General features: G+C 48.9%; 12 protein-coding genes across 12 annotated transcripts; 7 read left to right on the forward strand and 5 right to left on the reverse strand.

Annotated features, from left to right (window-relative positions):
- Window positions 1-1,676: 1,676 nt before the first annotated feature.
- On the forward strand, window positions 1,677-2,447 carry EDB91DRAFT_1060003 (uncharacterized protein; the record flags this gene model as incomplete). Its single annotated transcript, XM_041314302.1, has 1 exon — window positions 1,677-2,447. The coding sequence occupies one exon, from the start codon at window positions 1,677-1,679 to the stop codon at window positions 2,445-2,447; it is 771 nt and encodes a 256-aa protein (XP_041172610.1).
- Window positions 2,448-3,742: 1,295 nt separating this feature from the next.
- EDB91DRAFT_1085782 (uncharacterized protein) lies at window positions 3,743-4,675 on the forward strand (the record flags this gene model as incomplete). The annotated part of the gene is made up of 5 exons (XM_041315941.1): window positions 3,743-3,862; window positions 3,906-4,024; window positions 4,145-4,296; window positions 4,330-4,384; window positions 4,453-4,675. 5 exons carry the CDS (start codon window positions 3,743-3,745, stop codon window positions 4,673-4,675), a joined length of 669 nt encoding a protein of 222 aa, XP_041172611.1.
- A 610-nt stretch (window positions 4,676-5,285) lies between these two features.
- On the reverse strand, window positions 5,286-6,008 carry EDB91DRAFT_1349866 (uncharacterized protein; the record flags this gene model as incomplete). The annotated part of the gene is made up of 4 exons (XM_041326038.1): window positions 5,844-6,008; window positions 5,512-5,787; window positions 5,392-5,462; window positions 5,286-5,313 (listed from the first exon to the last, which is right to left on the reverse strand). The coding sequence occupies exons 1-4, from the start codon at window positions 5,982-5,984 to the stop codon at window positions 5,286-5,288; spliced, it is 516 nt and encodes a 171-aa protein (XP_041172612.1). The 5' UTR covers window positions 5,985-6,008.
- A 2,254-nt stretch (window positions 6,009-8,262) lies between these two features.
- Window positions 8,263-8,589, reverse strand: EDB91DRAFT_1060055 (uncharacterized protein; the record flags this gene model as incomplete). The annotated part of the gene is made up of 1 exon (XM_041314310.1): window positions 8,263-8,589. A coding segment is annotated over one exon (327 nt), but the record flags the coding sequence as incomplete, so codon positions are not given.
- A 915-nt stretch (window positions 8,590-9,504) lies between these two features.
- EDB91DRAFT_814838 (uncharacterized protein) lies at window positions 9,505-10,542 on the forward strand. The gene is made up of 2 exons (XM_041328494.1): window positions 9,505-9,947; window positions 10,000-10,542. The coding sequence occupies exons 1-2, from the start codon at window positions 9,566-9,568 to the stop codon at window positions 10,221-10,223; spliced, it is 606 nt and encodes a 201-aa protein (XP_041172614.1). The 5' UTR covers window positions 9,505-9,565; the 3' UTR covers window positions 10,224-10,542.
- On the forward strand, window positions 9,924-12,550 carry EDB91DRAFT_814819 (uncharacterized protein). The gene is made up of 3 exons (XM_041328493.1): window positions 9,924-9,947; window positions 10,000-11,592; window positions 11,641-12,550. The coding sequence occupies exons 2-3, from the start codon at window positions 10,233-10,235 to the stop codon at window positions 12,396-12,398; spliced, it is 2,118 nt and encodes a 705-aa protein (XP_041172615.1). The 5' UTR covers window positions 9,924-9,947; window positions 10,000-10,232; the 3' UTR covers window positions 12,399-12,550.
- Window positions 12,550-15,516, reverse strand: EDB91DRAFT_814681 (uncharacterized protein). The gene is made up of 11 exons (XM_041328492.1): window positions 15,325-15,516; window positions 14,791-15,268; window positions 14,127-14,739; window positions 14,023-14,072; window positions 13,854-13,959; window positions 13,560-13,804; window positions 13,418-13,512; window positions 13,214-13,362; window positions 13,072-13,160; window positions 13,003-13,017; window positions 12,550-12,950 (listed from the first exon to the last, which is right to left on the reverse strand). The coding sequence occupies exons 2-11, from the start codon at window positions 15,172-15,174 to the stop codon at window positions 12,702-12,704; spliced, it is 1,995 nt and encodes a 664-aa protein (XP_041172616.1). The 5' UTR covers window positions 15,175-15,268; window positions 15,325-15,516; the 3' UTR covers window positions 12,550-12,701.
- Window positions 15,517-15,932: 416 nt separating this feature from the next.
- Window positions 15,933-18,016, forward strand: EDB91DRAFT_814894 (uncharacterized protein). The gene is made up of 7 exons (XM_041328496.1): window positions 15,933-16,198; window positions 16,248-16,471; window positions 16,524-17,130; window positions 17,183-17,232; window positions 17,288-17,393; window positions 17,440-17,677; window positions 17,751-18,016. Exons 1-7 carry the CDS (start codon window positions 16,066-16,068, stop codon window positions 17,800-17,802), a joined length of 1,410 nt encoding a protein of 469 aa, XP_041172617.1. The 5' UTR covers window positions 15,933-16,065; the 3' UTR covers window positions 17,803-18,016.
- On the forward strand, window positions 17,441-19,012 carry EDB91DRAFT_1159845 (uncharacterized protein). Its single transcript, XM_041319757.1, has 6 exons — window positions 17,441-17,677; window positions 17,751-18,063; window positions 18,126-18,214; window positions 18,271-18,285; window positions 18,343-18,770; window positions 18,843-19,012. Exons 2-5 carry the CDS (start codon window positions 17,907-17,909, stop codon window positions 18,601-18,603), a joined length of 522 nt encoding a protein of 173 aa, XP_041172618.1. The 5' UTR covers window positions 17,441-17,677; window positions 17,751-17,906; the 3' UTR covers window positions 18,604-18,770; window positions 18,843-19,012.
- An 802-nt stretch (window positions 19,013-19,814) lies between these two features.
- Window positions 19,815-21,518, reverse strand: EDB91DRAFT_1060037 (histidine phosphatase superfamily; the record flags this gene model as incomplete). The annotated part of the gene is made up of 7 exons (XM_041314306.1): window positions 19,815-20,108; window positions 20,156-20,325; window positions 20,381-20,545; window positions 20,592-20,739; window positions 20,852-20,980; window positions 21,036-21,356; window positions 21,405-21,518. 7 exons carry the CDS (start codon window positions 21,516-21,518, stop codon window positions 19,815-19,817), a joined length of 1,341 nt encoding a protein of 446 aa, XP_041172619.1.
- A 544-nt stretch (window positions 21,519-22,062) lies between these two features.
- EDB91DRAFT_814851 (uncharacterized protein) lies at window positions 22,063-23,664 on the reverse strand. Its single transcript, XM_041328495.1, has 4 exons — window positions 23,431-23,664; window positions 23,130-23,376; window positions 22,848-23,075; window positions 22,063-22,723 (listed from the first exon to the last, which is right to left on the reverse strand). The coding sequence occupies exons 1-4, from the start codon at window positions 23,454-23,456 to the stop codon at window positions 22,523-22,525; spliced, it is 702 nt and encodes a 233-aa protein (XP_041172620.1). The 5' UTR covers window positions 23,457-23,664; the 3' UTR covers window positions 22,063-22,522.
- A 373-nt stretch (window positions 23,665-24,037) lies between these two features.
- EDB91DRAFT_1159864 (uncharacterized protein) lies at window positions 24,038-25,990 on the forward strand. Its single transcript, XM_041319758.1, has 8 exons — window positions 24,038-24,146; window positions 24,196-24,314; window positions 24,370-24,406; window positions 24,457-24,579; window positions 24,631-24,750; window positions 24,797-24,935; window positions 24,990-25,158; window positions 25,230-25,990. The coding sequence occupies exons 1-8, from the start codon at window positions 24,107-24,109 to the stop codon at window positions 25,503-25,505; spliced, it is 1,023 nt and encodes a 340-aa protein (XP_041172621.1). The 5' UTR covers window positions 24,038-24,106; the 3' UTR covers window positions 25,506-25,990.
- Window positions 25,991-26,552: the final 562 nt, after the last annotated feature.

Here is a 26,552-nt window from a genome sequence, read left to right on the forward strand (position 1 = left end):
ACTGGGATGTCGACTGGGATGTGTTAAACGAAGGTCTCTCAGAAAAGCTAAACACTATCCCCCCACCAATGGAGATCACTACGCAAGAACAGTTCGAAGCAGCCTTCATGAACCTCACACAAGTCATCTCCCAGGTAGTTGAACAGCACATCCCATGCTCCAAACCCTCCCCGTATGCAAAAAGATGGTGGTCAAAAAACATAGAGTTGGAATGCACAGCTGTCCACAAACTAGGCCGCAAATCCAGGGCCAAGTTAGCTCACCACAATGACCCCATCCATGAGAAGTACCGAGTACCATGGAACAATTTTTCCAAAAGTATAAAAATGCAAAAGAAGACCACTGGAAGGACTGGCTCAAATCCTTGAAGCCGTCGGGAGTTTGGAATTTTCACAACCACACAGCCAGTAACCCAGCTGATCAATTTCACACCAGGATTATGACCCTCAAAGACCCAACTAATGTACAACAAAACCCAGCCCCTCAAGACAATGCAAGAAAAAGCGAACTTCTTCACAACATGTTCTTCTGGCCACTTCCAGAAAACAAATATGTTGACCCTATCTATAATTACCCTCCTCCCATATGCAAATTTGAACTCATCACAGACCAGCAGATCTTTCAGGCGATTGTGAAACTCTCCCCACACAAAGCTCCAGGCCCAAATGGGATCAGCAACTGCGTCTTCATGCACTGCACAGAACTTTTAGTACCCTTCATGGCTTCGATATTCCGAGCAACGTTCACACTAGGAATATACCCAGATGAATGGAAAAGGTCGTCAACAATTGTTCTGCACAAACCAGGAAGACCAGACTACAGTCTCCCAAAGGCATATCGCCTAATAACACTGCTAGACACCATGGCCAAAATTCTCTCATCCTGTGTCACTGATGACTTGATCTACATAGCAGAACAGAACAACCTCTTGGCATCAACACACTTTGGGGGACGACTGGGACACTCCACAACGGACTCCCTACACCTGCTCACAAAGTTCGTAACAGACGCATGGGCATCCAAAGAAGGTCTTGTTTCTCTACTGTTCCTCAACATTAAAGCCACCTTTCCTAGCATAGTGGTCAACAAGCTCTTGCACAACTTGAGGAAAGCAGGAGTACCAGTAGAGTACAGTGGCTCAAAAAACTGTCCACATGTTTGTGCTATTTTCACTATTTACATTATTGTATATGAATGGACAGGTAGACCAAGGTTATGCTAGTGGGGTACTCTGTAGTACTCCCTTGGGGCATAAATTTGAGCCCTTGCCCGTGGGAATCAAGTGGTACAGGAGACATCTCCACAATCGCTTGACCTTCCTATTATTCAACAACTATCAATCTGATCTTTTCAATGTAGCTGACGGCATCAATCAGGGATGCCCCCTGTCTCCAGTGGCATTCATTTTCTACAACTCCGATGTTTTATGTGTGGCTGGCCCCAATCCATGCAAGGGTGAGCTCAGTTTAGGATTCATCGATGATATCACTCTGGCTGCTAGGGGTGCATCATATGAAGAATCTAATGCGAAGCTTACCCACATGATGGAGAAACCAGGAGGTGCTCTGGAATGGAGCAGGGAACAGAACACTGAGTTTGAATTGGATAAGACAGTGCTAATCTGCCTCTCAAGGAAACGTGTAACAAGTACAACAGACCCCCACAAGACGGAGCCGATGCCAAGAATACCAATCATGATACGTGACCACATGATTCATCCATCACACTCACACAAATTCATTGGTGTCATCATTGACGAGAACCTCAATTTCAAGGAACACGTGTCTTATGCTCTGGCGAAGGGAACAAAATACATGATGGCATGCAATCAAATGATCCACCTGACCAAAGGCATATGTAGTCGTCTGATGAAGAGTCTATACAAGGGGGTCATCATATCAAAAATGTTGTATGCTGCTGACATCTGGTGCTCAGGACTTATCTCAAAAGGAAGAGGAAAACTACTCAATGGAAAAGGAGCACGCGGCTTCACATCACAGATGGCAAGAGTTCAGAGGATGGCAACTCTACTGATGACCAGGGGAATGAGATCCACTGCCTCTGACCTCCTAGACACACACACTAACATACTACCATTTCAACAGACACTTCAAAAGATATGTTTCAAAGCCACCCTCAGAATGGCAACCCTTCCCAACACTCACCCCCTGGCCAAAGGCATCAGCACCACCTACAATTTCTGTGTGAAGAGACAATTTGGGGGCCATAAACGCCACCTGTCGCCACTGCACAAACTAATGAACGAGTTCAAGATAGACCCACACAGGATGGAAACCATTCTACCAACTCGTCACTACCCCAAATGGGCGGTGGACGTCAACATTCAGATCGCACACAAGAAGGAAGAGGCAGAGAGGGAAGATAAGGAAGCAGACAAAGAGTTAAGAGCATACTCAGATGGATCGGCAATAGATGGGGGAGTATGAGCAGCAGCAGTGTTGATGAGAGGCGAGGAGGTGTGGAAGGAGAGATGTTTTCACCTGGGGAGTAACAAGGAGCACACAGTGTATGAGGGAGAGATAGTGGGAATGATCCTGGCAGTGGAGCTACTTTGCAAGGCTGGGGGGGAAGTAACAATGGCCTTGGGGGTGGACAACCAGGCAGCCATTTGCACAACAAAAGCATTCAGCTCCCAACCCGGCCACTATCTCATGAACATGTTCCATGACAACCTGTGCTCGTTACTACCACACAATGACAGAAGAAAACTCACGCTATGATGGACCCCTGGCCATATGGGTATCCCAGGGAATGAAGCAGCAGACGAGCTAGCAAAAAGAGCAGCACGGGGAGAAGGCTTGGAGAACCACACACTCCCAAAATCACTGAGGGCAAGAGGACGACAAGCGAAGATCCTACCCATCAGCAAGTCTGCAACACAACAGAACCTCTACGCAATGATCAAACATGAGGTGAACGAGACCATGCGCAAATCCCCCCATTACACATCACTGCAAGTCATCAACACATCCACACCATCCAAACACTTCGCCAGCATCATCGAAAGTTTCCCATGCCATCACAGCTCACTCCTGTTTCAACTTAGAACCGGACACGCACCTCTCAACAAACACCTCTTCCGAATCTCCAGATCCCCAACAGCAACCTGCCAACAGTGCCACGAAGGCCCAGAATCAGTCCATCACTTCCTCGTCACGTGACCTGCCTACATTCGTCACCGAAGCGTCCTAAGATTGAAGCTTGGTACACGCGCACACCATCTCAAACACTTGATCAATGACATCAAATGGCTAAAGTCCGTTTTCAAATTTATCGCACGCACCTGCAGGTTCGAAACAGTGTTCGGGGACGTCTCCCCACCAAAAGATGACGAAAAAGAGAAGTGACGGGAACCAAAGAGTCGAGAGGAAAACCCGCCAAATTGTATCCTTATCTTATCACCTTCAGCTGGTGTTAACCGTCCCCGCCCCGGCCAGGACCAATGATCGAGACCCATCATCCGCATCACATATGTAATCCTACTACAGTTCAAACAGTACGTATTGTCTACCATAGGGCGCTGCCCCAATGGACAATAAACAATGATTAAAAAAAATCTCAGTCAGCCAAAAATAGTACGTCGAGCAAACCCCATACCTTCAACTCGTCAACTTTATAAAAATAGCTAACAGCACCTGACCCAGGCCGCTATTCCCGATATCCTCGGCCACTCGCTCAGAATCATGTCTCCTTCGCACCACCTCCACCCCGCGGCCCCATAATGAATTGCACCGCAGATCCCCCAGTCGGCATCCCTCGTGGCGTCGTCGCTCGTCCAAGGATCCACAGGCTCAGCCGCCACACCATCTACCCCAGTGGCGCTACAGATTTTGGAACGTGTGTTATTGTTAATCTCGATCCAGCATATATCGGCTGATATGCAGTGGTGTGTGCGTCAAGATCGCGTGCCTACTTCCACTGAGGTGGTGACGGACCCTGCGTCACTAGAACTTGGCACGGGCGGATCCCCCGTCACGTATACTATGCTGGCTGATATGCAGTGGTACGTATGGCACATGTTTTCGAAGGGATGATCGCGTGCGAAGTTCGGGATGAAATGTGAACCGCGTCATTGCAACAATCTGATCACCTCAGATATTATCATTGATCTCGATCCCTACAGGATCAGCGTATATCGGTTGATCTCTAGTGGTGCCTATACCGCATCTTTTGATTTTGTCGAAGGTATCATCGCGTGGCGCATTTTGCCTAATGTATTATCCACATCGCTCGAACTTGGCACGGGTAGATTCCCCCGTCAATTTATCTGTAAAGGTGCGTATGCCGCATGTTTTGGTTTCATCAAAGGTGTCGTCGCGTCCCGACCTCGATCGATGCTTTTCGTCGATCGAGCTTGGCACGGGTAGATCCCTAATCGATTATCGAAGCTCTGAAACACTAACCGCATATAACGTATATGGTACACGCTAGGTTCTGGGACGCTCGCGGCTTAGACTCCGAGACGCAGAACTTGATGGGCCGGTCCCAGCCGACGTCTATCTTCGTCAGAAGGCTTACGTGGAGTCGCGAATCATTTCAAGTGGGATGGAAGAGATTCTGTTCTGGAGATATTTGGGACGAGGAAGTTATAATGATAATGATTTTGCAAGTGCGCGTGTGCCATCGTTCCGAATCCGTGATTGAATCCAGCTGAGAGCTCCGAGGGGATATTCCTTTTTAGAATCCAGATGCGGCATAAAGCATCCCCAACCTTTCCTAGGCAGAACTAACTCGATAGTTGAAACTACCCCAGTGGCAGATCGGAACGTATGTATCATTCTGAATCTGATCACCTCATATATTATTACTAATCTCGATGCCTATCTTGTTCTCGAGGACATCGAAGCTAGTAGGTCTGTTGGATCCAACTCCTCCCTCAAATCGAGTCATGACCTACTCCCACAAGTCACAAGTGCCGTTTCTGGACCAGCGTATGTCAGCTGATCTGGAGTACTACATAGTGCTGCGTATGTTCAGGCTCAAGCCAATATGCGGTGTCTTGTTATCAAGTTCATCTGGGCCATTTAACTTTTGTTCGTCAACTCTCAGAGACTCGGACGCTGAATTATGCCGCTGTTGCTGTCGGAATTGACATCGTGTACAGCGTCGGATTTTGGATACTCGCAGATGGTTCGTTGGTCCTGTTAGGCAGATATCTGGCAAGTTCTCACTGCACGTTCCTTCAAAATATCTCACTGTTCCAAGTCAAGTAGTAAATAAGTGTAGCCAAACAATAGCAGCGTTAGTAGAAACCTCAACATGTATCAAGGGCCGCTGACTGGCTTTTCCTCACTAAAGAATAAGGTCGTTGCCAATAATTACAAGCCATCGCCACCAAGACTCTGCCTCTTCAGTGTCCTCACCCCTTACTAATTACCATCGACTGGATAGAACTGCCAAGACTGGTTGTCATAGAAGCTAACAGGAGGAGAGAGGATAATCTGCACCCATGAGTATACCCAACCTGTCCAGTACATCAGACGAGCTTACCTGGGTGTAGTTGTTTCCGTCAGGCAGCTCCCAGACGAGCTCAGAGTTATCTGTCTGAATCCTGAGAGCGTTGTTTGAGCGTGAAGACACATAATAGAGCAAGGATACTCGCTCATATTCTCCATCTTTCCTCTCGTGGAGTTTGAAAGTGGTTTCGACATCGGTTCCTATGATCCCAGAGCCCGAGGTTTCACCAGTGAGTCCAGCGTAAGTGTTGGTTGCGAGGCTGACCAACTGCACCGAGCCCTTGTCTTCATCGACAACTTGCAAGTACCACTGCAGAGTCGACTCCGGTTAAATCAACACACATATTTTCAAGCATCTGCACCAACCAGCATGTTCTCGGTGGCTTCGTTATAGGAATAACCGACGATAGGAGTACCGACAGTAACATTGCTCGCCCTCAGATCGACATCTTGGGTGGAATATTGGATGTTGTAGATCACATATGTACCTGGAACTGGGAGGGTCATGGTTGTGATAATGCTTCAGTAAATGCGAGGATTCGATATATTCCAACAAGAGCTCGCTCCCTTGCGTCTTTTATGCGTCTTTCTTGGCCTACTAATGCATCAACTTCGTTTTGTCATTAGCTTTGATAGGGGCCAGAAATTCAAGCAATACCATCACAGCATGGCATAGCATCGTTCGCCGCTTCCTCCAAACAAGCAAACCCGTCTACATTTGAATTTGAGACCAGAGAAGGGATCCCCGAAGCAAGTTTTGCTTCCGATGTGATCGAGAAGCTTCATATATATTCTGATTTAGCAGGGTTCAAGCAGTCCGCGGTCCTTACGAGGATTGAGACGAAGCACGAGAATTAATGTATCGCACTATTCCCTGTCCCGAGTGTGATAATGGTCTGGTGAGTGATTTGGATCCTTGGTGCGAGTGTGTGAGATATTGACTGACTTGGTTGGGCTTCTTCATTGGACCGGGGAGATTCTCCCGCCGAACGCAAGGGCTCCTCCAACTTACGCTTTCCAGATTGTTAGGTTCATTTCGGTTGTCTTTGCACAGGCCCTTCCTCAATTGTACGTTTTCAATCCTAAAGAAGGCCGATGTTATGTACTTGTCTGGACATGCAACGTGATGGCCGTGTTGCATCTTTCGCCGACTTTACGTATGCCAACGGCGTGCATGGGGAGGCACGAGGGGAACGTCTGGTGAGACTAGAGGATAATGTAAATTCGATCGAAAGGTTCGACAAATAGCGAGAACACCTAGACTTTAGAGGGTACTCGGAGGGAAGTATCTTTGCACAAGAGTTTTCATTCGTGCACGACAGTACTCGCGCATTTTGGTGACTGTGACTCACAGTTCACAAAGAGTGCGCAAGTACGGTAGACACATGCTACGGGGGACCAGCAACTTGAAACTCTCTACATACAATTGTTAGCATGCAAGTATGGAACAGAAGAGACCTTGCAAGACACAAGCCACCATGGAAATTTGCGATCTATTATGATGTTCCCCCATCAAGGGAACCCATATCGAATCTCGATACGTACCTCATCGCCTTGCAGGTCCACGGCATACGTGCATGTCACGCAGGCGGCAGAGCCCAGTTTCTGTCCAGTACACAAGTCGGGGCCACACCAAATCGAACGATTGCGGTCAAATACATCCATAATACATTGCCGCACCTGTTTCAATGAAACCGTACGGCAACAATACACTCATCGCGTGCTTCGATCGCAGTACGGGGCATAGTATCAGCTCTAAGATGCAGGTATATCGATTCGGATCCACTGCACAAGTTCAATTTGTCGCCTCCGAATCTGATGTGAAAGAGGAAGAAGAAGTTTCTGATTGAGATGATGGGATTTAGAATGCCTGTAAGTGGCCGTTATCCCTTGAAAAAAGCCTACAACACCCCAACCCGCAAATTTGCAAACCAACTGTAACTCACGAGATGAGGTAGATCAAAAGGAAGAGATACTAAGGATGCGAGTGGCCTTACAAACTTCAAAGCAACTTATTCAAGGACCTGCAAAACCTTCAGGAGAGAAAGCGTCAAAGAGAAGAACAACGCACATGCCGCTGTAACGATGAGACAAGAGCGCATAGAGAAATGCAGAAGCTTCCAAATATGTGCCCGACATCAAGACAGTAGTCTTTCCATAAGTTCAAGGTTCAACCTACGTTCAGCAACTTCAGTTAACCCAGTGCTAGTCAACTATAGTCGCTGCCGATTCCCGAACCTCCGGATCCGCGAGTCCGCCTTCCGATAAATATTTGTCCACAGCTGTGAACACTACAATATTTATTGGTCTCGCGCTCTCTTTGTTTCCGAAATTCTCTCCACCGTCATAAGCTCCATCAACAGTGCTGACACCGTGACGAAGTCTGGCAGCTTCAAATCAGGAAGGTGCTTCCTCGCCCTTACACTAACATGTCGCTCTTTCTCGGAGCAGGCACTGGATGCTCTCCGGGAAATACTTAGAAGCATTCGTCCGTTCATGCGATGCGCTAGGATCGTGTTACCGGAGAAATGGCGGGTGACAGCGACTCGGAAAACTGCTAAATTGTTGGTTTTTCTTTGCTTTTCAAGAAATGAAATCATATTTACGGATGCGTAGATTCCAACAGAGTCCCAGTTGGTCATTATTGATCGCTATAGACATCGTGTCCTGTCCAATGCTTTTTACAAACCTTTACCTACTCTTCGAAGATCCTGTCTGACGTGTTCCGGAGACCAGGGTTGAATGTGCCCTGCCAAAGGTGATAAAATGTGATTTTTGAAGAACTTCATCTCATCTCCAACCACTCCTCTTTCCGCGCATCACCGAGGGTAGTCGTCTGCGCAAGATGAACGATGCAGGTCAGAGAGTTTTGGTACCATCGAAATATCAACCGAAACGATTTATCCAATTCCGTGCTGCTGCTCTTATTGATGCAACACGCATCCGCCCACGCAAACTCCAAATCATTTGACGTCGCTTTTTCACAGAACCTTTGGATCTTTGCATGTCCAGATCCAGTCGTTTTGTTCTTCATCATGTCCTCGTACGAAAACTCTTCGCTATCTACCCATTGATGGGATAGGACAGCGCATCTCACGGTGCTTTGTACGAAGGTTCAGATAGCCACTGGACGGTCGCTGCTGATTTCACGTAAAGCAGTTTCTGTCAACGCGTCCATACGCTGTTGAAAGTGTCTCCTGACGAAGCTGCGGTCTACGAGTTGCATTGTCTCGAGATTGATCAAGCGGATCGGTATAAGCGTATTTAATGAAGTATCCTTGAAGGTCCGTTGGAGGCATGTTCGGCATTGCATGTTAGATTATTAAGATGGCTTTGTTTCAGGCTTCAAAAGTGCCTCCACCTCGACGAAGTCAAGTCTGATGCTAAGAAAATTCGAACGAATGACATTTAGATGGAAGCGGTCGTGCTATCTGGATTGAATTAAATTGCCTTCGACAGAGCTGTAGAGTATGGAGGTTGTTAGCCCAGGCCCTAGGAGCACGACACCAGACTCACCTCCGTATCAAAGCGCATCTAGTGAGAGAGGTAACGTTTGATAGGCTCTTTATACTGATCCACAAACACAGCCCTCTTTCCTGGCACATTGTCAGTGTTCTGTGCCTCAAGGTGGTGAGTATCGATGGGTTAGCATTCGTTGCTTTCAAGTTATTTACCACTGGTCACGCGTCACTTGAGGGGATAGGACACAGCCCTCGATTTCGGCACATGACCATGATAGCCCATATTTTCCTGTCATGCATTCATGTCTTGTACAAAACTTTACTGGACGAATCTTAGCCTGAACTTTGCTTTGTCCATGAGCAGATCAATATTGATGCTGATGCCAAAGCCTGAAGTTCTTGAGCACTGGGCGCTCTGACGGAATGAGGGGATTTTCAGCTGTGACTCTAGAGATCTGAGCGCTAAACGTTCAGAATCAGAACGTTTATGGGCGTTCAAGTTGATAGCAAAATAAACGAACTACAACACCTTCCGTATTTGGACATCCATTTATTATCTTCTCAAGCAAGCAATTCTCAAGCTGACCAACTTACTTTCTGACCTCGTCGCTCGTTTCAATTCAAACCATGACAGATCTTACCGTACTCGTTTCACCGACTCCACGTTATCCGAGACCTCAATCTGCACTTGGTTTCAGCCTGAATCTTGCTCGTCGCAGTCAGCCTGATCTCGCATCACCAGTCATGGTCACTCTTGAGACAGCAGATCCTTCGACAGCCCCTTCTTCCCCCGTCGAAGTGCGAACCTTTGACGAAGCTTTGCTTTCACCGCCCCAGCGTACATTCAAAGGGCATCGAAACCAGTCGAGCGTTTCCCGTCCACAGTCTGCTCCTCCCAGACACGTCTCCTTCTCTGAAGCTGTCAAGCCTCCCCCGCGACGTGTATTCTCTACATTTCCAACCACATCTGCGGATACGCGTGAGCTCCCGCGCCCAGCACCTCCTCTCTGTAAGTCTTCTCTTATGATGTACTTGTTTTTGATCTAATCCCTATCGCACAGTCCGCCCGAGGACTTTTTGGCGCAAAACGAAACGTTCAGGTGTCACAGGCGCATCCTATTCGCCTGCTTCCCATCTCGTACGACGCTCCACATTTCTTGCTGCCGGTCTTTCCCTTGACGCACCTGTCGCCGACCTCAGCGCGCTTGGCGTTGAAAGTCGTGTCGCGGTCCTTGTCCTCGGCCCCGATCATATCTTGCAGCTGTATCCCAGTGTTGGACGGTGAGTGTGCACGATGGGAAATGAATATACTACAAAAACGAGCGGAGCTGGAACTTTGACCCACTGGAATATCAATTATGCGCATGCACACAAACGTCAGGACGATGGCCTAACATCGTCGTCGTCGTCGTATCTCTCTTCCTCCACATCTCTAGATTCAACCCTCACGGACAGCCCTACCGCTGTCCTTGACCCCGGATCTACCAGTGCAAACGCAGCCGCCATCATTTCTATCTCCGCTCTCCCTCCGCTTACCACAACTCTGCCTCACGCCCTCGCAAAGCTCCCCTACCACCAGCACCTTAATGTCATCTTTCTAGCCCCGCTCTTCGCAGTGTTGGGTATTATACTTGGCGTGGGCGCCGCGAGTCTCTGGTGGAAGTCACGGTCACCTGGTTCCGGAGTCTGTGGACTAGGAGGCAGGAGGAATGGAAGGGGGAGTAGGATTAGCCTTCAACCGGGCCCGGCTTATGCGCCTGCGCCTAATGAGGGTGATGGCAGCGTCAACGATGTGGAGGGCACCGTTCCCTCCTCAGATCGCAACAGAAGCATGGAAGAAGTCACGCTCTTTGCAGCGGGTACGCCCAGCAAAACTACGGTGCACGGTACGCGGTACCTCTTCCCCGCGCACATGCGTGAACCAACTACCGGCAGCAGCGCTGTGATCAAACCACTGTGTACACCATTCCTTATGGGTGCAAGCAAGTTCCATTCAGGTGGGAACGGGGATCCTGATCATGGCGACCCATTCACATCGACGCATCGACCTTCTTCTTCAGGCACGTACGACGCAGAAAGGGCAGATGGGGACGAGCCTCGACGCAGCATATTCCACAGGATCTTAAATCGCCCAACCCTAGCTGATAGTATGCAGTATGCCGCGGTCAGGGTGCACGATCCCTCCCCAAGTACCTACGCCCGTCTAAACCCAGCCCCCATCTTAACTCCAAGCATCCACCCCGCGAACACTTTGAACAGTACGACTTCCCACGGGGGAAGGAGCAGTGCGGTGGATGTTCCACTGCGCTCGCTTGATGGTGGCGAAGGAGAGGTGCAGCGTCCTGTAAGGGCATGGTTGGATACGCCTGGAGGGGCGGGTGAGACTCCTGGAGGTGAGAGCTATGGAGATGACAAGGCCAGAAAATACAAGAGCACGGGTGATAAGCGTACTGCTTACGCACCTGTGGAGGCGGACACCCCACGGACTCCTGTCTCGAAGGTCGGTCAATTCTGGACCCCTCCTTGGAAGAAGAACAAAACGCTGCCGCTGCATTCATCTCCCTCCCCCGCTCAACCTTCTCCATCCACAACGCGCATTTCACAACCCCCGAGCTCCCCATCACGGATGCCGCGGTCTGCTGTTTCGCCCGCAGGTATTCTCCCCGCTGCATCCATTTCGAGGGCTGAAGGATCATCTAAAGGGCATGCGCAGCAGGACCTCCATTGCAACAGGCGGGATGACGTTGAGAAAGGAACGGAGTCTGAACCGACTTCGCTGGAGCACCGCACCTCGATTCCGCATATCGACTCTTCTGTTCTCCCACGCAGCCCCCCGTTCCTAATGTCTCCCCCTCTCGAAGCCGCGCTGCTCTTCACCTCCACCTCATGTGCTGCGCTCGGTTTTGCCTCGCTTGGTCCGAAGTTGGGCTCACGTTCTCCTCCAACGTCCAAAGCAAATATCTATACAGCGGCTTATGACAGCCCCTTAAGGTCAAAGACGAAATCAAAATCGTCGAAGGCCAACTTGGGATCGTCCAAAGTTACGAACGTAAATCAGAGCACATACGAAACCTCCCCCGACATCTCGCTCTTCCCGCTTCCCTCGTCTACAAAGAAACTCAAGAAGCCGAAGAATCAGAGTAGATCCAGCAAAGGCAGGGGGAAAGGGACGAAGTCCTCACCGATTCTCCCGTTCCCCTCGTATCCCGATCATCTCGTGCACGCAGGACATAAGGCCTCCGTTTCAATGTCTTTTGCCTCGAGCACTTCACAACCCGCGCTTTCGCCGACGCCCACGATGCTCGCGATTCTTGCTGCCACCCAGAGCTTGGAGCGCGTGAATGAGATCTTGGTGAGAGGTTATAGTGAACGGGCGCTTGGCGGCGGGGATGTGGATAGGAAGAAGAGAACGTTGAGAGGGAATGTTGTCGTTGCGGGCGTTGCAGAGGAGAGTGCATGATGTCGATGATGTATGTTGGATATACGGATTTTATATATTTCTGAGATCTTTGTTCAATCTCTTGACTCGGCGTTTAGGATCATCCCCTATTATGATAACATAGGGAGGGCAAGTCGACTTTCATATTCCAACGTCACGTTTGACAAACTCAAGGTCTCAGAGGGCATATATAGTCTCGTTGAGGGAGCCAGCCACTGATCGTACACATCGCCCTGAACATGATGCCATCAAGGCTTGTAGTGTCTGGATTCTAGAACACGTCTGGCTGCCCAAATATTTTCGATGCCTACCAAACAACGATATCTATTCCTGCCTGTTTAGCTCTTGTAACAGATCTACTTCCAACATCCCAGCAGCGCGAAGAACGTCTTCTCTTGGATCATCCACCCCATTCATGACGTCTTTCAGCACGCGGAGACGACTTGTCAGCCAGATAATCTGGAGAACGCCAGCACTATCGATGGATGTCCTATTTTTCTGCCAATATATGCCCCCTGACATGCAAATCGAAAGAGTCAACATGATCATGGAAGCGGTCAACGCAACGGCCAGCTGCATCTTTTCAGTAAAGCCTTGTCAAGTCAGTTTGGGAGTGGGGTCTTACAGCCCATGAGTTAATCTAAAATTTAGGTAGCTCAGCGAAATTGAACATTATGTATGCTGAAGTACCTACACTGAGATGCCATTTTATAACCTGCCGAGAAACAACGGTACTGCCTATTGTTGGGTCAAACCCACCAGCATCGGAACCAATTTTTGCGCCTACATTGTCGTCTTTCAAGTCTGGTACACGTGAAAGCAATAAAACACTGTACCGGTCCACAACAACGAAGCGATGATTTTAGGGAGACTAGATTCGAATTGACGACGACTACAGAGAACCTTCTTCGGACCAGATGGAGGTGGCGGCATGGAGCCGTGCTCGTCCAAATCCACGTTTAAACCGATTTCTTGCATGAAATACCTGAGAGGCGAGGTGTCAGTGAGTATTAAGGAAGCCCTCTACCTGGTTGCCTTACAACTCCAGAAGAGAAACGCCATAGCAGGTTGCTTGACTTTGAGTCATACAAATTTTGACGGGGTACTTAGCTCCACTTGTGAATGCAGATACAAACTTTCGAGAAGTTCAGCAGACGGAGTGGTGATAAAACTTTTGCTGACCCATTTTTCATGATTGTAGTCATTCTGACCACGCCCTGGCGGCGACCAGATGTCCCAAGTATTGTCTCCCTTCGGTGCTGTCCATTCCTTCCAGTCCAAAGGAGTAATTGGAGCTGGAGGCGGCAAGAGTGCTAGTAATTCATTTGTTTCCGCATTGACTGTCGCTGCATGGCGTTCAACATATATGTTGCAAGCTACTATGTGGGCATCAAGCACACTTGAAAGGATCTGAGCTTGGGAACTGTCTGTCATGGTCGTTAGCAAACACAACTAGGTGGTAGTACGCGCACCTACCAAAGAATGGGACTTGTTGATATTCCCACTCCATATGCTGCACAGTTGCTGATTTCAGTGAGTCATCCACGTCGATGGACGTGGAAATTAGGAATGCAATAGTAGACTAAAGGTTGCATGGGTCGATCAGAGAACGATGTATGGGCAAATAAAATACAAATATACATACTGCAGGAAAAACAGCAGATATGGGACTATTGACCACGACCTGATCTTGATCTAATGACATGAAATGTAAGATACAGGTCTGCAAGATAGGAAGAAAACACTGACAGGGCGGTACGAGTCTGGCTAGCCACTTCATGGACTGGTCGAGGCCTGAAACTTGCGGCTCGAGCACGTAGTCTCCGAATTGATTGGCATTGAGCCTAGGGGTGTAGCTCAACTCAGAATTATGGAGTAACCCGCACTCTGCTCGGAAAGTAGTTGCATCTACTGTGGCATTTCCTGTGGCGCCATCTGCTTGAACAGTGTCGTACAGTGTGGGACCATTAAGTCCTGCGTTCGACGAACTGGTAAATCGACCCAAAGAGGGGACGATGGCACTGATGGTATGCCACTGAAGCCCCATCATGTCTACATTTGGACCAGGCCAGTGAGAGAACGTAGTGACCGACACGTTCGTGGTTGAGCTGAATGTCTGCAGCTGAAATATGGATGATGATACAACGTGAAGCGCGAATACACAGCCCAGATAAGTAGTAATAGATGCAATCCACCACAATGATCCAGTGGTACTCGATTGCTGCCAGAAACACTGCAATGCAGAACCAAGGCCGCTCCATGCATTAACATTGTCATGGAGGATGGTCAATTTTTGATGCTGGAACAGGTTCCTGTAAAGTGTCAGACGTTGCGCCAGGTAAACGAGTATCGTGCAATACAGCTTTACGAATCAAGGTCAATGGACTCTATTTCAACGAGCAAGCAGTCTTACCACATAAAAGACCTGTGTCAATACACTCAATACCGTCATCCATGTACCATCCTCAGATGTGACAAGGCGGTGCTCGACACCCGAAATGCTTAGCGCAAGGAGAATAAGATGGAGAAGGACGAGAAATATGTGCATAAAGGTGCATAGAAATGTTGATATCAATTTGTGCGGCATTTTTGTGGACAGCGATGAATTAAAGAAACCTGTAGCCGCTGGGACAAGAGTCGGACGTGTATTGCCGCCGGGCAGGCATTGAAGTTGAGTGCTTGTTGGTATTCGTTCGTGTGCAGAACAACTGGCGACACTCCCAATCGGCTGCAATGACATGGAATCATCATTGTCCTGTCGCTTTGGGTTCACGTTAGGTAGTAGAGAAGATAACATGAAGGATACGTAGACGGTTCAGCCTGGGTAGCTGTATTTACGTCGCTTCAAATGATGTATTGTGTTCAGCCCCCACTACGTGATGCTACGCAGCCTGAGATGACCCACATCAATTACATGGCTGTAACGGTGAAAATGATTAGGACTCACCGATGATCGATGAAGCTTAAGGCTCTCCAAGATTGTACTAGTCCAGAGAGAGAATGTCTCAGGATCAAATATTCAGGACATGCCGCGCTAACTTCACAATGCAGATTCAAGATTGTACTGGTGTCATTGAATTGACGCCACAAAGTTTTACAAGTACACAGTAACAGTAGGAGCCGTCTCCTCTGCCCTCTTGTGCTCTCTAATTCGCAGGATCGGGAAAAGCGATCTCACGAGTCAGGCTCTCCAGCTAACCCGGAGCGCTGCATTGGTACCCATTTCACGGTTACTTCCAGCGCAGCGCACAGACATTATGATGGTATCAGATCCCGAACTAGCTAGCGCGACGCCAGAGCTATCTGGGATGATGTGTTTCCAATATTGCCAAGGTAGTTGCAAAGCATGGGAAAGTCTGACCGCTGATGATTCGGGTGTTCGTCTCTCCCTCCTCCAACACTCGTCCGAATCCAACGTATAGTCATTATACTCCAATCCTGTGGGTGCTTGAACAGCGAGTAATGATGATCTCTTCACATTGTGCCACTAAATTTTCTGCGAGATTTCTGCTCCTCGTGCATAGGTTTATGTCCTGCGCTGGCCGGCGCCCGCCCCCTTGCCTGGATCTGAAGTAGAATCTGGATGAAGTTCTTGTAAAGCCTGTTATGGACTGACTCCGAGGAGGTCCGTGAAACACAAAAGTCCTAAAGCAATACGCATGGCTCGTATGATGTCCTCTCATACTTCATGTCATCTTTACTACTGCCCAACTTCTTCAAGCTACGTCAAGATGACGGCGTCCTTCCCTTGCACCACATAGGCACCCTTCACACGTGTTCTGCGGAACTCGAGCGAGTACAAACACTCACTACGTCGTTAGGTACTCTCATGCAGCATAGCGTTGTTTTCTCTCACATCAAGGATTGCAGATCACCAACCGGCCCCGTCGCCAGTTATTAAGCAGCGGGAGGAATCAGTGAGGCCACCTCTTGCCATTCTATGCGCCCTTCTGCACATCACTCTCGTTCTCCTCCACGTTGTTATTCTTGCGCTCAACATTTCGGGTATCGAGCATCGTCTAGTCGTCCCGATCACATCTGGAAATGAAATCTGGGTGACTATATTGAGTGCATCATCACAGGCCTTTTATGCGGTAAGGATTCGTGACATATCAACTGTGTTTTCTTGAACCAATGTTCCTCCAGATCTATTGCGCGGTACTCGTTTACCTAATGCAACGATTGACACTCTTCAGGAACCTCACACAACGCCAGACGGTAACCGTTCTTCATGACACGGTGAACGCATGGAGCGGCCTTGGTTCTGCTCTGGAATGTCTTTGGCGGCAATCAACTGTCCCTGCATCATGGTGGAGCATATTATCAATAACGGTCTATCTTGCATGTGTTTTCACCTTTCACGTGGTTTCGTCATCCGTCATTCAATTGCAAACGTTCAACGCCACCGTGGATGTGTCCGCGACGAAATTCTCGTACTGGCCTAGTCCAGACGTAGATATGATGGCAATTCAGTGGCAAACCATCAGTGCATTAGTTCCTACATTAGGTCACTTCGCCAATCTTCAAGAAATGGGGCTCGAGGGTGCTACTCTGTACGACACCATTCAGTCTAACGATATATCTGGCCACGCCATCGTGAATGCGACGTCTTTCAGAGCGAATTGCAGATTGGTTCGCAATTCGGTATTGACCTATTCTTATGAAATTGATACTGACAACTTCGGATATTATACACTCAAACCGCCGATCTCAAATCGCACCATGAAATTTAGGGCTAGACTTGTAGCTCCGTGTATGTATTTCTTCTACGTAGTCCTGGAATAAATTCATTCATCATCTACTAGTCCCAGATCAGGTCGCGATCAATCCTGCCATGTCCTCGTTCTTTCCAGGAGTACAAGTCAATCTTCCTGAAATTTTGAATCTCTCACTCAACTGCATTATCACAGCCGACCGTTGCTTTCATGGTTTCGACTGCTGTGAATTCGGGCAACTTATTCGACAATGAAACTGTTCAACACATGTATTGGGAATATCCTTCAATAACCTTTATAGGTATGGGGTTTTACTACGCATGAATATCAGCTGATCACGACTATAGGTAGTCCCCAGCCCCCCCTAATTTCCAGCATGTACGATGTTCATATAGTAGCATGCACAATTGATATTCAACCCCATGCCGCAACTATTGATGTACAAACCAATCAACTACTGGGTCTTTCCCCACCCCTGGGCCGGTTGCTTTCAGGGAATGGGAAGTATGGTCCGCGCCGGAAGAAGAACCCAAATGGGATATTTGGTCACCGCCATCAGCAAGTGCATTGCATCATGAAAAATGGGTAAGTTATGCCATTGTTTGGACCCCTTGAGATCTACCTGTATGGTTTCTGGTACTCAATGGTTTTCCGGAAGCTTGTCTCTCCTTTCGCAAGTGGGGCACAGCATCCCACCAACTGGTGCATGAATCAAGACCGAGCATCATGCTATGGACTATCTCTTCTGGAAGTGTAATTCACGCTTAGCTCCCAACAATGTTCAGTCCTTTCTAATCATCACGTCAGATTTTTTATGCAGCAGATTGGAATAAATATTGTCTTTCCCCACCCAACATTGAACTTTGTTGGGGGCCTGGGCAGAGCTCCGCCACGTCCGAGGGAGGTTCTGTGCAGTCGTGACCGATTTGAATCGGCTCTATCAAGGGCCTATGCCGCAGTTCTATGGACAGGTATGTAGCGACTTCCGATTGATCTGTACCGAAACGGTAGCTGACATACTGGGACTGAAAAGGTGGACAGCTCGGCGCCGACGGTGGTGGGTTTAATCGGAGCGTTGGAAATACCACCATTTCGCAGCAGCTTCTGCAGTGGCATCTTGGTGTAAGGCTCAGAATCGTTCAATAGTGTATTTCATTGCTGAACATTCTATCATCTAGATAAACTTATGGCCGGCAAGTATTCTGTTGCGTGTCAGAACTTATGTACCACTAACCAAAGCAATAATCTAGCTTGCAATGGCGCTCACCTGCTCTCTGATTTTGCTGGCGTTATCGATGCGCGTGACAAACGGGATGCATGGGCAGAACTGTACAATGCCTATCGATAGCGCTGGCGTTCTGCAGATCATTTGGCTGACGAGTCGCCTCCGTGTACTACCAGATCTCGTAAGTGACGTGGAAGGTCCACGAGAGGATATCCTTCGTGCTGCTGGGATGGTCGATGTGGACCTGCTGCAGGAGTTGAATAGCGTGCAAGTGGATGATAGTTAACAATAGTTACTAATACAAAATTTCCCTGAGGTCAGACATGGTTATGTCTGGCAGTGTCGGGAGCATCGCGCGCTGGAATGATCAGCTGTAAATCCTGCCCTGTAATCATATAGAACTTGATATCTGTTGCTCCGATTCGACGTCATAGATCGACCGATTCATATATTCTGGTAACAGTACGATGTAAACGATCGACGCACAGCAGCCACGCTTTTCGCAGCACCAACTAATGTACATACCTTCCAAACCTCATACGTGTCCGAAGCCAGCATCTCCGACCTGGCTTTGAACGGAACGCGTTTCCTCACACCCGCCCATTGCTGAGCGGCAGTACATCGGGCAAAGAGTTGGACAATCATATCTTCTTGACCGCGTTGTCTCCGTCGTCCCTTGCTCTCCTCTGCTTGGTCTGCACCGTCACTGTCAGCTAGAATCTGAGAAGCTTGTTGTGGTACCTGCTGACGGCGACGCGAAGGAAAAGGATGAAGGCCCATCTAGAGAATGGGTTGGTTTTGTGAGACGAGAGGTGCTTGAATGCGCAGAAGAGAAGGGACGAAAGGAGAGACTAGGATGATTGAATTTGAAACTGTCTTCAGTGACGAAATGATTGGGGTAGGACGTACGTGAGACTGGTACGTGCGCAGCGAGGGCGCGATCTGCTGGGTCGCTGTCTTCAAATTGGCACTACATAGTCTATGCTGAGACTCTTTTCTTGGGCCGCGGCCTATTTGAGAATGATGCAAGACGTTGAACAGCTTACAGCTAGGGTTAAGCACGCTGAAAGGCAAAAGAGCTCACTCTTGAAATACTCACTAATTATAACGCGTGGGTTTGTGAGTATTTGCAAACGAACTAAAATGGCCAAGTACTACACTTGGTGTCGTAGGGCGAAGTCAAGTAAATCACTTTCGTCACTGATAGGGGTTTCTGTTTGCGGTTTGTATCGGAGACGTGATGCACGTGGCCGCGTTTAGTTGACCTCAAAGCATGGCGCACGGTTTGTGCAAGGGTCCAAGAAGGCTCACGTACTCTCTGAAGGGTTTCACGTGTAGTGATCCTCTCCCGGCAGTCTCTGTCTACTACGTAGCGGCATGCAGAAATGTATAGTCGTAAAAGAAACGTACTCCAGGCAAAACAAAGAATGTTGATCTAAACACATGCAATACTACTCAAACCAAATGAAATGACACGCCTGCATCACCCATATGACCTCACCCCAAACTCATGGCAAAAGTTGCGATTTCTCGTTGCCCACAATAAGCTAGAGACCATCCGTAAGCCAACCGAGCCCAGCGCGGATTCGAGCGACTCACCACGTCATGAACACGAACAGACGTTCCACGCCTACGCTTGAACCACGCCAGAGCAAACATGCCGAGGAGCAAGAATGCTGAGAAGACAGTGAGCAGTGCGTTCATGCTCTCGGCAGCAGACGTGATGCCAAAGTAGCCGCTATGGACTCCACACGCAGATTCCCATTGTTTCTGGCTCGAGATAGCAAAGTTCTAAAGGACACATGAGACCAGTGAAAAACGACATGCACAGGTCGTACCTCAAGGCGATACAAGAATTCTGTTACCGCAATGTCTCCTTTGTGACCGAAGATGGGATAAGTCTCGAATTCCCCGCTGGTTCCGTTCTTGAATTTGATTCGAAGGAATTCACGCAGTTCGGGAGGAGGTCCACGAAGAATCTCAAAGGCAAGGGCGGATGCATGGTTGGCTATAGTGATGCCAATATTGAGTAGCTGTATGGTTGCCTGAAGCCGATTACTCACGAATAGCAGCGAGCTGAGGGTGCTCATTGACCATCTCCATCATGTGGAATAGCGAGATGAATGGCTGGTAACTCGTCTCGAGCAGGAGGAACTTGAGGGGGTCGCTATCAAAGGTGATGCGCTCAAGGGAGTGGAGAATGGGATGAAGGATTGTACGGCCAGCAACTATGCAGGAGGTTAGACGCAAACCATACAGGTGAGTGAAACGCACTGTTTCCGATTCCACCTATTTCCTTGTCAGAGAAGATAGCGTTTTCGTGGTAGCTAGCATATCCGTGGGCCTGCTCGATGTAAGTCGGTGGAAGACGGTACGCATAGGTCTGGTTGTGCGTAAGTTGCGAGTTAATGTAGTCATAGATCTACATGAGATATCGTAAAGTTAAAAATCGTCATGGAGCTGCTGCGTGATACGTACGTTCCACTGTCATAGGGCGATTAGCATGAGCAAGGATGAAACAGAAGTACACGTACAGCGTTTTCAAGCTCCGTAGGCCTTCCGAAGACGTAGTCGCGAACGACACTAAAGAAGCGTTCTGCAGATGTCGCAGTCTCCTCGAATCCCTTAGATGCGTACACATCCTTGATGTGCTGCTCGAATGCCTATAGTATCACCCAGATGAGCATCCCAGTGACTCAATAGAGGCATGCAACTTACAGGGCACTGAGTCCAGGGCTCTAGCGCACGGTCAACGCCACTCGGGGCCATTTCAACCGGAACGTACTGGTAACCGCCGAGTGGAGTAACGATCTTCGTTCCGTTAGCAAGCTCGATCTCATTGTTCGAATTTGGCGGATAGAGGCCTTGCAGGACGGCTATGGCACTATCAAAGATCGCAGTGCCTTCCCCACCAGCCTTGGCGTGCACGGCCAATTGATCATTCTGCACGAGGTCAGCATGGATGCCCTTAATGTACGATGGGGAAGAGGGGTTCAGGTATGTCGAGCGCAAATAGCTTCCAAGTTGGTGGGATTCTACCTAGGGTCATATATTAGGTGGGATTTACGGAAGACGAGGTAGACATACAGCGCCGAGAGGCGTAGACTCGGTGTAGGAGGGCTCGTAGGTATACGGATCTTGGTAGAACTCGGTGCGGTCGCCGTTGCGGGCGATGATAAGGACACCATGAACTTCAGGCATTGCAAGTCGTTAGTGGGGTTGGTGGATTAGCTCTGATGGGAAGAGAATTAGATGTAGTGGTTTAGCGTGGTCAATCCTTCCCCGGGTCGTTTTAAACCTTCTCGATACACACGGCCATCAGATGTACCGAGCCGAGCTATTGGACGACACGCGGCCATTTCCTGACACAATAACGCATGGGGCTGAAGCGTGCAGACCATAAATCAGGAGGCGCACATGCGCGAAATGGAGGAACGTATTAGAGCCCCTTGATAACACCGCTTCTGCCTAACTGAGCCCCTCCGACTAAGTCTTTTGCAGGGCTAATAGATCATCTGGGGAGATCAACAACAGCATATCGGGGGCTGCAGGAGAAGAATTGACGAATGGATCAATACAAGACCAACACGCACAAAACGCATGCTTGGGACGTGAGAATAACGCTGGGCAGATTTAAGGCCACCACGCGTCAAACACGTGCCTAAGCATTCTCTGGCGCTCCGCGTGCTTTGGGACGCGCTAGTGGAAGTCTATCGATCCCAATCCAGCACGAAACCAGATATTTAGAGTTATCGAGCATACATCATCATCTAGCTCTGGGTCACCCTGTCGTATGTCGGGAGATATGAAGGTCTTGATGAGTCAAGGCTCTGTGGGAGAAGAACCATTAGCACGTGTGATCGGTGAGGTGGGCAATGTGAACAGCAGGTTCGATTAGATGGCTAAGGTGAATAACGTGCGGGTTTGGTGCGGATGCTTACGTCGCAATTAGATTGACCAACATCCGGAGGGCGGTGATACCAGACGTGCTACGCCCTCTCAGAACTTCTTCGATTCGGTTTCGGCGCATTATCGGATATAAGTCACGATCGACGAAGCTAGGGATTCGAATCAGAGCCTTTGGTACGAAGCCTACGACGAATGCGGATGCGCAAGGCGCAAAATCTAGGAGCTCATACTTCGTGCACCGCCGCTCACAGGAATGGGATTTGTATTGATAGCTATACAGCTTCGCAAACGTCACCCTACCACGGAATCTGCTTCCCCAAATAGTTGTAAAACTTGCCCGCGTCAGCCAACGTAAGTTGTGTCACGACATTCAGAATGCCCGTCACAGAGACATGAGTCTCAATCTTCGCACGCTCGCCGCCCAAGTCTGTCTTTACCCAACCGGGGTCCATGAGGATGGGGATGAAGTCGGGACGCTCACGCATTTGTTTGTACGTCTGTCGCATGGTTAATCAGGACCAATTGTTAAGGTAGCATAGACAGGCAGATGAAAGAACAGCGGAAAAGAATTCATTCATGAAAGCAATATAGCAACAAGAGATCGATGACAAGATCGCCTACAAGCATGTTAAGCCCCGCCTTGCTGATGCTGTAGCCGGTTAATTTGGGCCCGAGATCTTTGCTAATACTGGCAAGAGAGGAGCTGATGTTGACAATGACTTTGCGGCTGCTGTTCTCGATGGCTGGGAGAAGGAAGCGTGTAACCAGTGCTGGACCTGTGACATTGCACTTGATCGTCTCTGCAAACACAGCTGGATCGAAGCTAGATGGCAAGTCTGTGACGGGGCTCTGCAGTGCAAGAATCGTCATACAGTCTGTAACAGCTAGCACAGCAGAACGCACGATCGCAGCGTTATTAATGACGTAGTCCAGTCCAGTGCCATTGAGAAGCTCTAGAACTCTTGAACACCCAGCCTTGATACTGACTTCGTCCATTACATCGATTTGGACGACGTGGAGTATCCCGGAACTGGATTTGAGAGCATCGAGGGCAAAGGCTGTGGCAGGAGAACGACAGGTGGCAAACACAGTGTTAGAAGATGACTCTAGGAGCTGCCTGGTAAGTTCAAGGCCAATTCCACGGGATGCACTGGACGCACATGGCATGAATAAGGTAAGAAACTACATAGTACGATCGACTTACCCAGTGAGAAACCACGTGACTGACATTTTGCCAAGGCCCAAAATGAAGTTTTAAATTGGGGGCGAAGGAATCAGGAAATATTCAAAAGTCTCTGTATTAATATTGGGATGGTACTGCGGAACACATTGAGACGTCGGTAGGCCACGGTAAGCTCTCGGAACAAAGTCGAGTGTGGCTATTTTGACGTGGTCGTAACGCAGCGGTGACGCGGCAGTGACGCGAAGACTCGTTAGCATGGAAGGAGACCTGCCCCCTGGACGACAAATGCGGTACTGACGCGGCATGGGTAATGCTCGACGTGGCATGGGTCAGGCTTGACGCAGCATGAATGGAGGGCTTGACATGGTACCGAGGCTCCATGGGGAAACTTGACAAGCTTGACATGTCGATACCGTGATGACACCGTGACATACTTAACCTTGGTCCTTTATGAAAGCTAGCATTAGTCCACCATTAGAGACAGTACGGATACTACAACTTGGTTGATACATATACATCCTGGGACCCTGAGCCGTATGACCGCGGAGTCCATGTACGACTCGGACAAATAAGTACTGTTTATAACAAGATTTGATTTGTGCCGCGTCTGACGTCACATGCGCCGTGTTATTTTGTCACGAGTAACGTGACTGCTAAAACAAAGCCCGTAGTCTAAGACGCGTACTTCAACGCCACGATGGACGCTGCTGCTCTCAGAATTAGGTTTCTGGATCAAGGTCAGTGTATTTTCTCTCATGTGATAATCTCTTTCTTAACTTGTAAAAGTCAATAACTGCCCTTGGCCGTATGCACTATTGCTCTCTCTCGGTGTCCTGACATTTGCACGCTTTACTTTCAAGACTCTTGTGGTCTTCTTGCAGACCTTCATTCTTTCTGGGACAAATGTGTGTACATTATAATCCTTTTGCCTTCTGGTAGACCTGACTTACCTTGCTACAGCTCAAGAAATTTGGCGCTAAGAAAGGAGCATGGGCAGGTGGGCTCAGTGACTTCTGCTGACGTGCAAATCTCACCTATTCATTCCAGTCGTTACGGGTGCTTCAGATGGAATTGGGAGGGAGTTCGCAATTCAGCTAGGTTCAGCAGGGTTCAATGTCTTGCTCGTTGCACGGAATAGCAAGATGTTGAACGACGTGGCAGTCGAGATTGGTACAAGTTCTTCGTCTCGCTGTTCTTTTTGAAGGCTCACATCTCTTCTAGCTACGAGAACAAAATCTGCAGTTGAAACTAAGATCTACCTTATTGACTTCACCCAAAACGACGACCTTAAATATAATGACCTAAAAGCTCTCCTTCAGACCCTCGACATTGGTGTCCTCGGTATGTGCTTACTGGCATTCAATCCTTCGCTTTTGACACAGCATAGTGAACAACGTCGGAAAATCCCATACCATGCCTACTTATTTTGCTGAAACTATGGAGCAAGAAAACGCTGACATCGTCGCCATTAACGTGAATGCAACGATCCGCATTACGCATGCAGTCCTCCCTGGTATGGTTCAGCGGTGAGCCATCTAGCCTGCATCTCGCCTCTACTGCGTTAATGTGGATGAACCCAGGAAACGTGGGTTGATCCTCAACCTTGGCTCCTTCGCAGGTCTGGTGCCTTCTCCAATGCTGGCGACATATAGTGGTACCAAGGCATTCCTTGCAACTTTCACCAGCGCCCTCGCAGACGAGGTTCGGTCCCATGGTATCGTCGTACAACACCTCAATACTTACTTCGTCGTGCGTAATATCCATCACATCGCTCTTCTCGCTGTGACATCTCATGCACCTCTTTTACTTGCCTTTTCCAGGTCTCCAAAATGTCTAACATCCGACGCACGTCTGCACTCATCCCCAGCCCCGCATCCTACGTGCGCGCATGCCTCTCCAAAATTGGGTTCTCCTGCGGCGCAGCACTTACTGGACGCCCAGACACGCTCACAGCGTTCTGGAGTCACGCGCTCGTCGATTATGCTATGCACGTCGTTGGATTGAAGACCCAGTTTATTGTTTATACCCATTCGCTTCATAAGGATATCAGGAGAAGGGCACTCAGGAAGCTGGAGAGGGAGGCCAAGAAGGAGTAGACAGTTTGATCCGCTGAACTCAGAATGTGAGCACCCTGTCGTAGATCATCCAGATCTTCGAATTGTTTCTCTTATCTAATTGCGCGAGCACATTGCGATACCCAGTCCTGCTCTTCATATAGTATTCATGTTAGCCTCGCTCTGCCATATGATCCAAACACTCTGCTTTACTTTCGATATCCAGGCTCGGTTTCTATTCAGATGGTCCCTCCAATATCGGTCACTCTAGTACTATGGTTGAAGAAGTTGCGCCACCTGCGGTGATCGTTTTACATGTTGGAACGTGCGAGCGCCGCTGATCACATCACTGTGATTAACACGCTAGAGGACGTAGGAGCGACTCGAGGGGCGTTAATGGCCACTGAGCCTTCCGGCATTAAATCGGACTCGTGAATCAGTGAGATCTAGCTTTGCTCGCGATATGCAGGCTTGTTGTCAGTCGAGGCTGCTTCAATGCCATAAACAACTCAGGGAATCCATAGAGCTTCGCGTGCTGTCGACTTCGAGCCTCACACGCCACGTCGCCGTTTGTTCTGGTCAGCTGTTCTAACGTTTGGAGGCACTTTTTTGTCACATTCGCAGGTGTATCCAACGCCCTCATTCCCTTTAAAACTCTTGTAAACGCTGTTTGCGCAAGCGGTCATCAGACCGTGTGACATCAAGAAGAAGCAGATTAGTCCACTTTAACTTGGGGTCAGAGCGTTGTTCGGTAGGATAGGTCGGATCCTTTGCTGAAAGGCGGTGCGTGGTTTGAGAGTGGGTCTTTGGTGGCTTCTTCGATCCGCTCATCAACCGCTCCTGCCCCAGCTCCACGTTCGTCAGACCTCTTGACTTCTGCGTAGAAGTGACGAGGTTGGCGAGCAAGGCCATTTGCTGTCATCCACTAAAGGAGACCATTTGACCACCTATGAATGTTCGACATCCACTAGTGGCAGTAGCTCAACCCTACTCACCCGCCTTATCTCCTTCAGGCGCTTTGTTCACGATAGCCTTGAGCAGCTCTTGGTACCTTTGTATCAGCGTGTCTATGCGACGGCATACACGCAA

This window comes from Suillus paluster, assembly GCF_016628075.1.
Source record: "Suillus paluster strain FC165 chromosome Unknown EDB91scaffold_78, whole genome shotgun sequence".
Taxonomy (NCBI): Eukaryota; Fungi; Basidiomycota; class Agaricomycetes; order Boletales; family Suillaceae; genus Suillus; species Suillus paluster.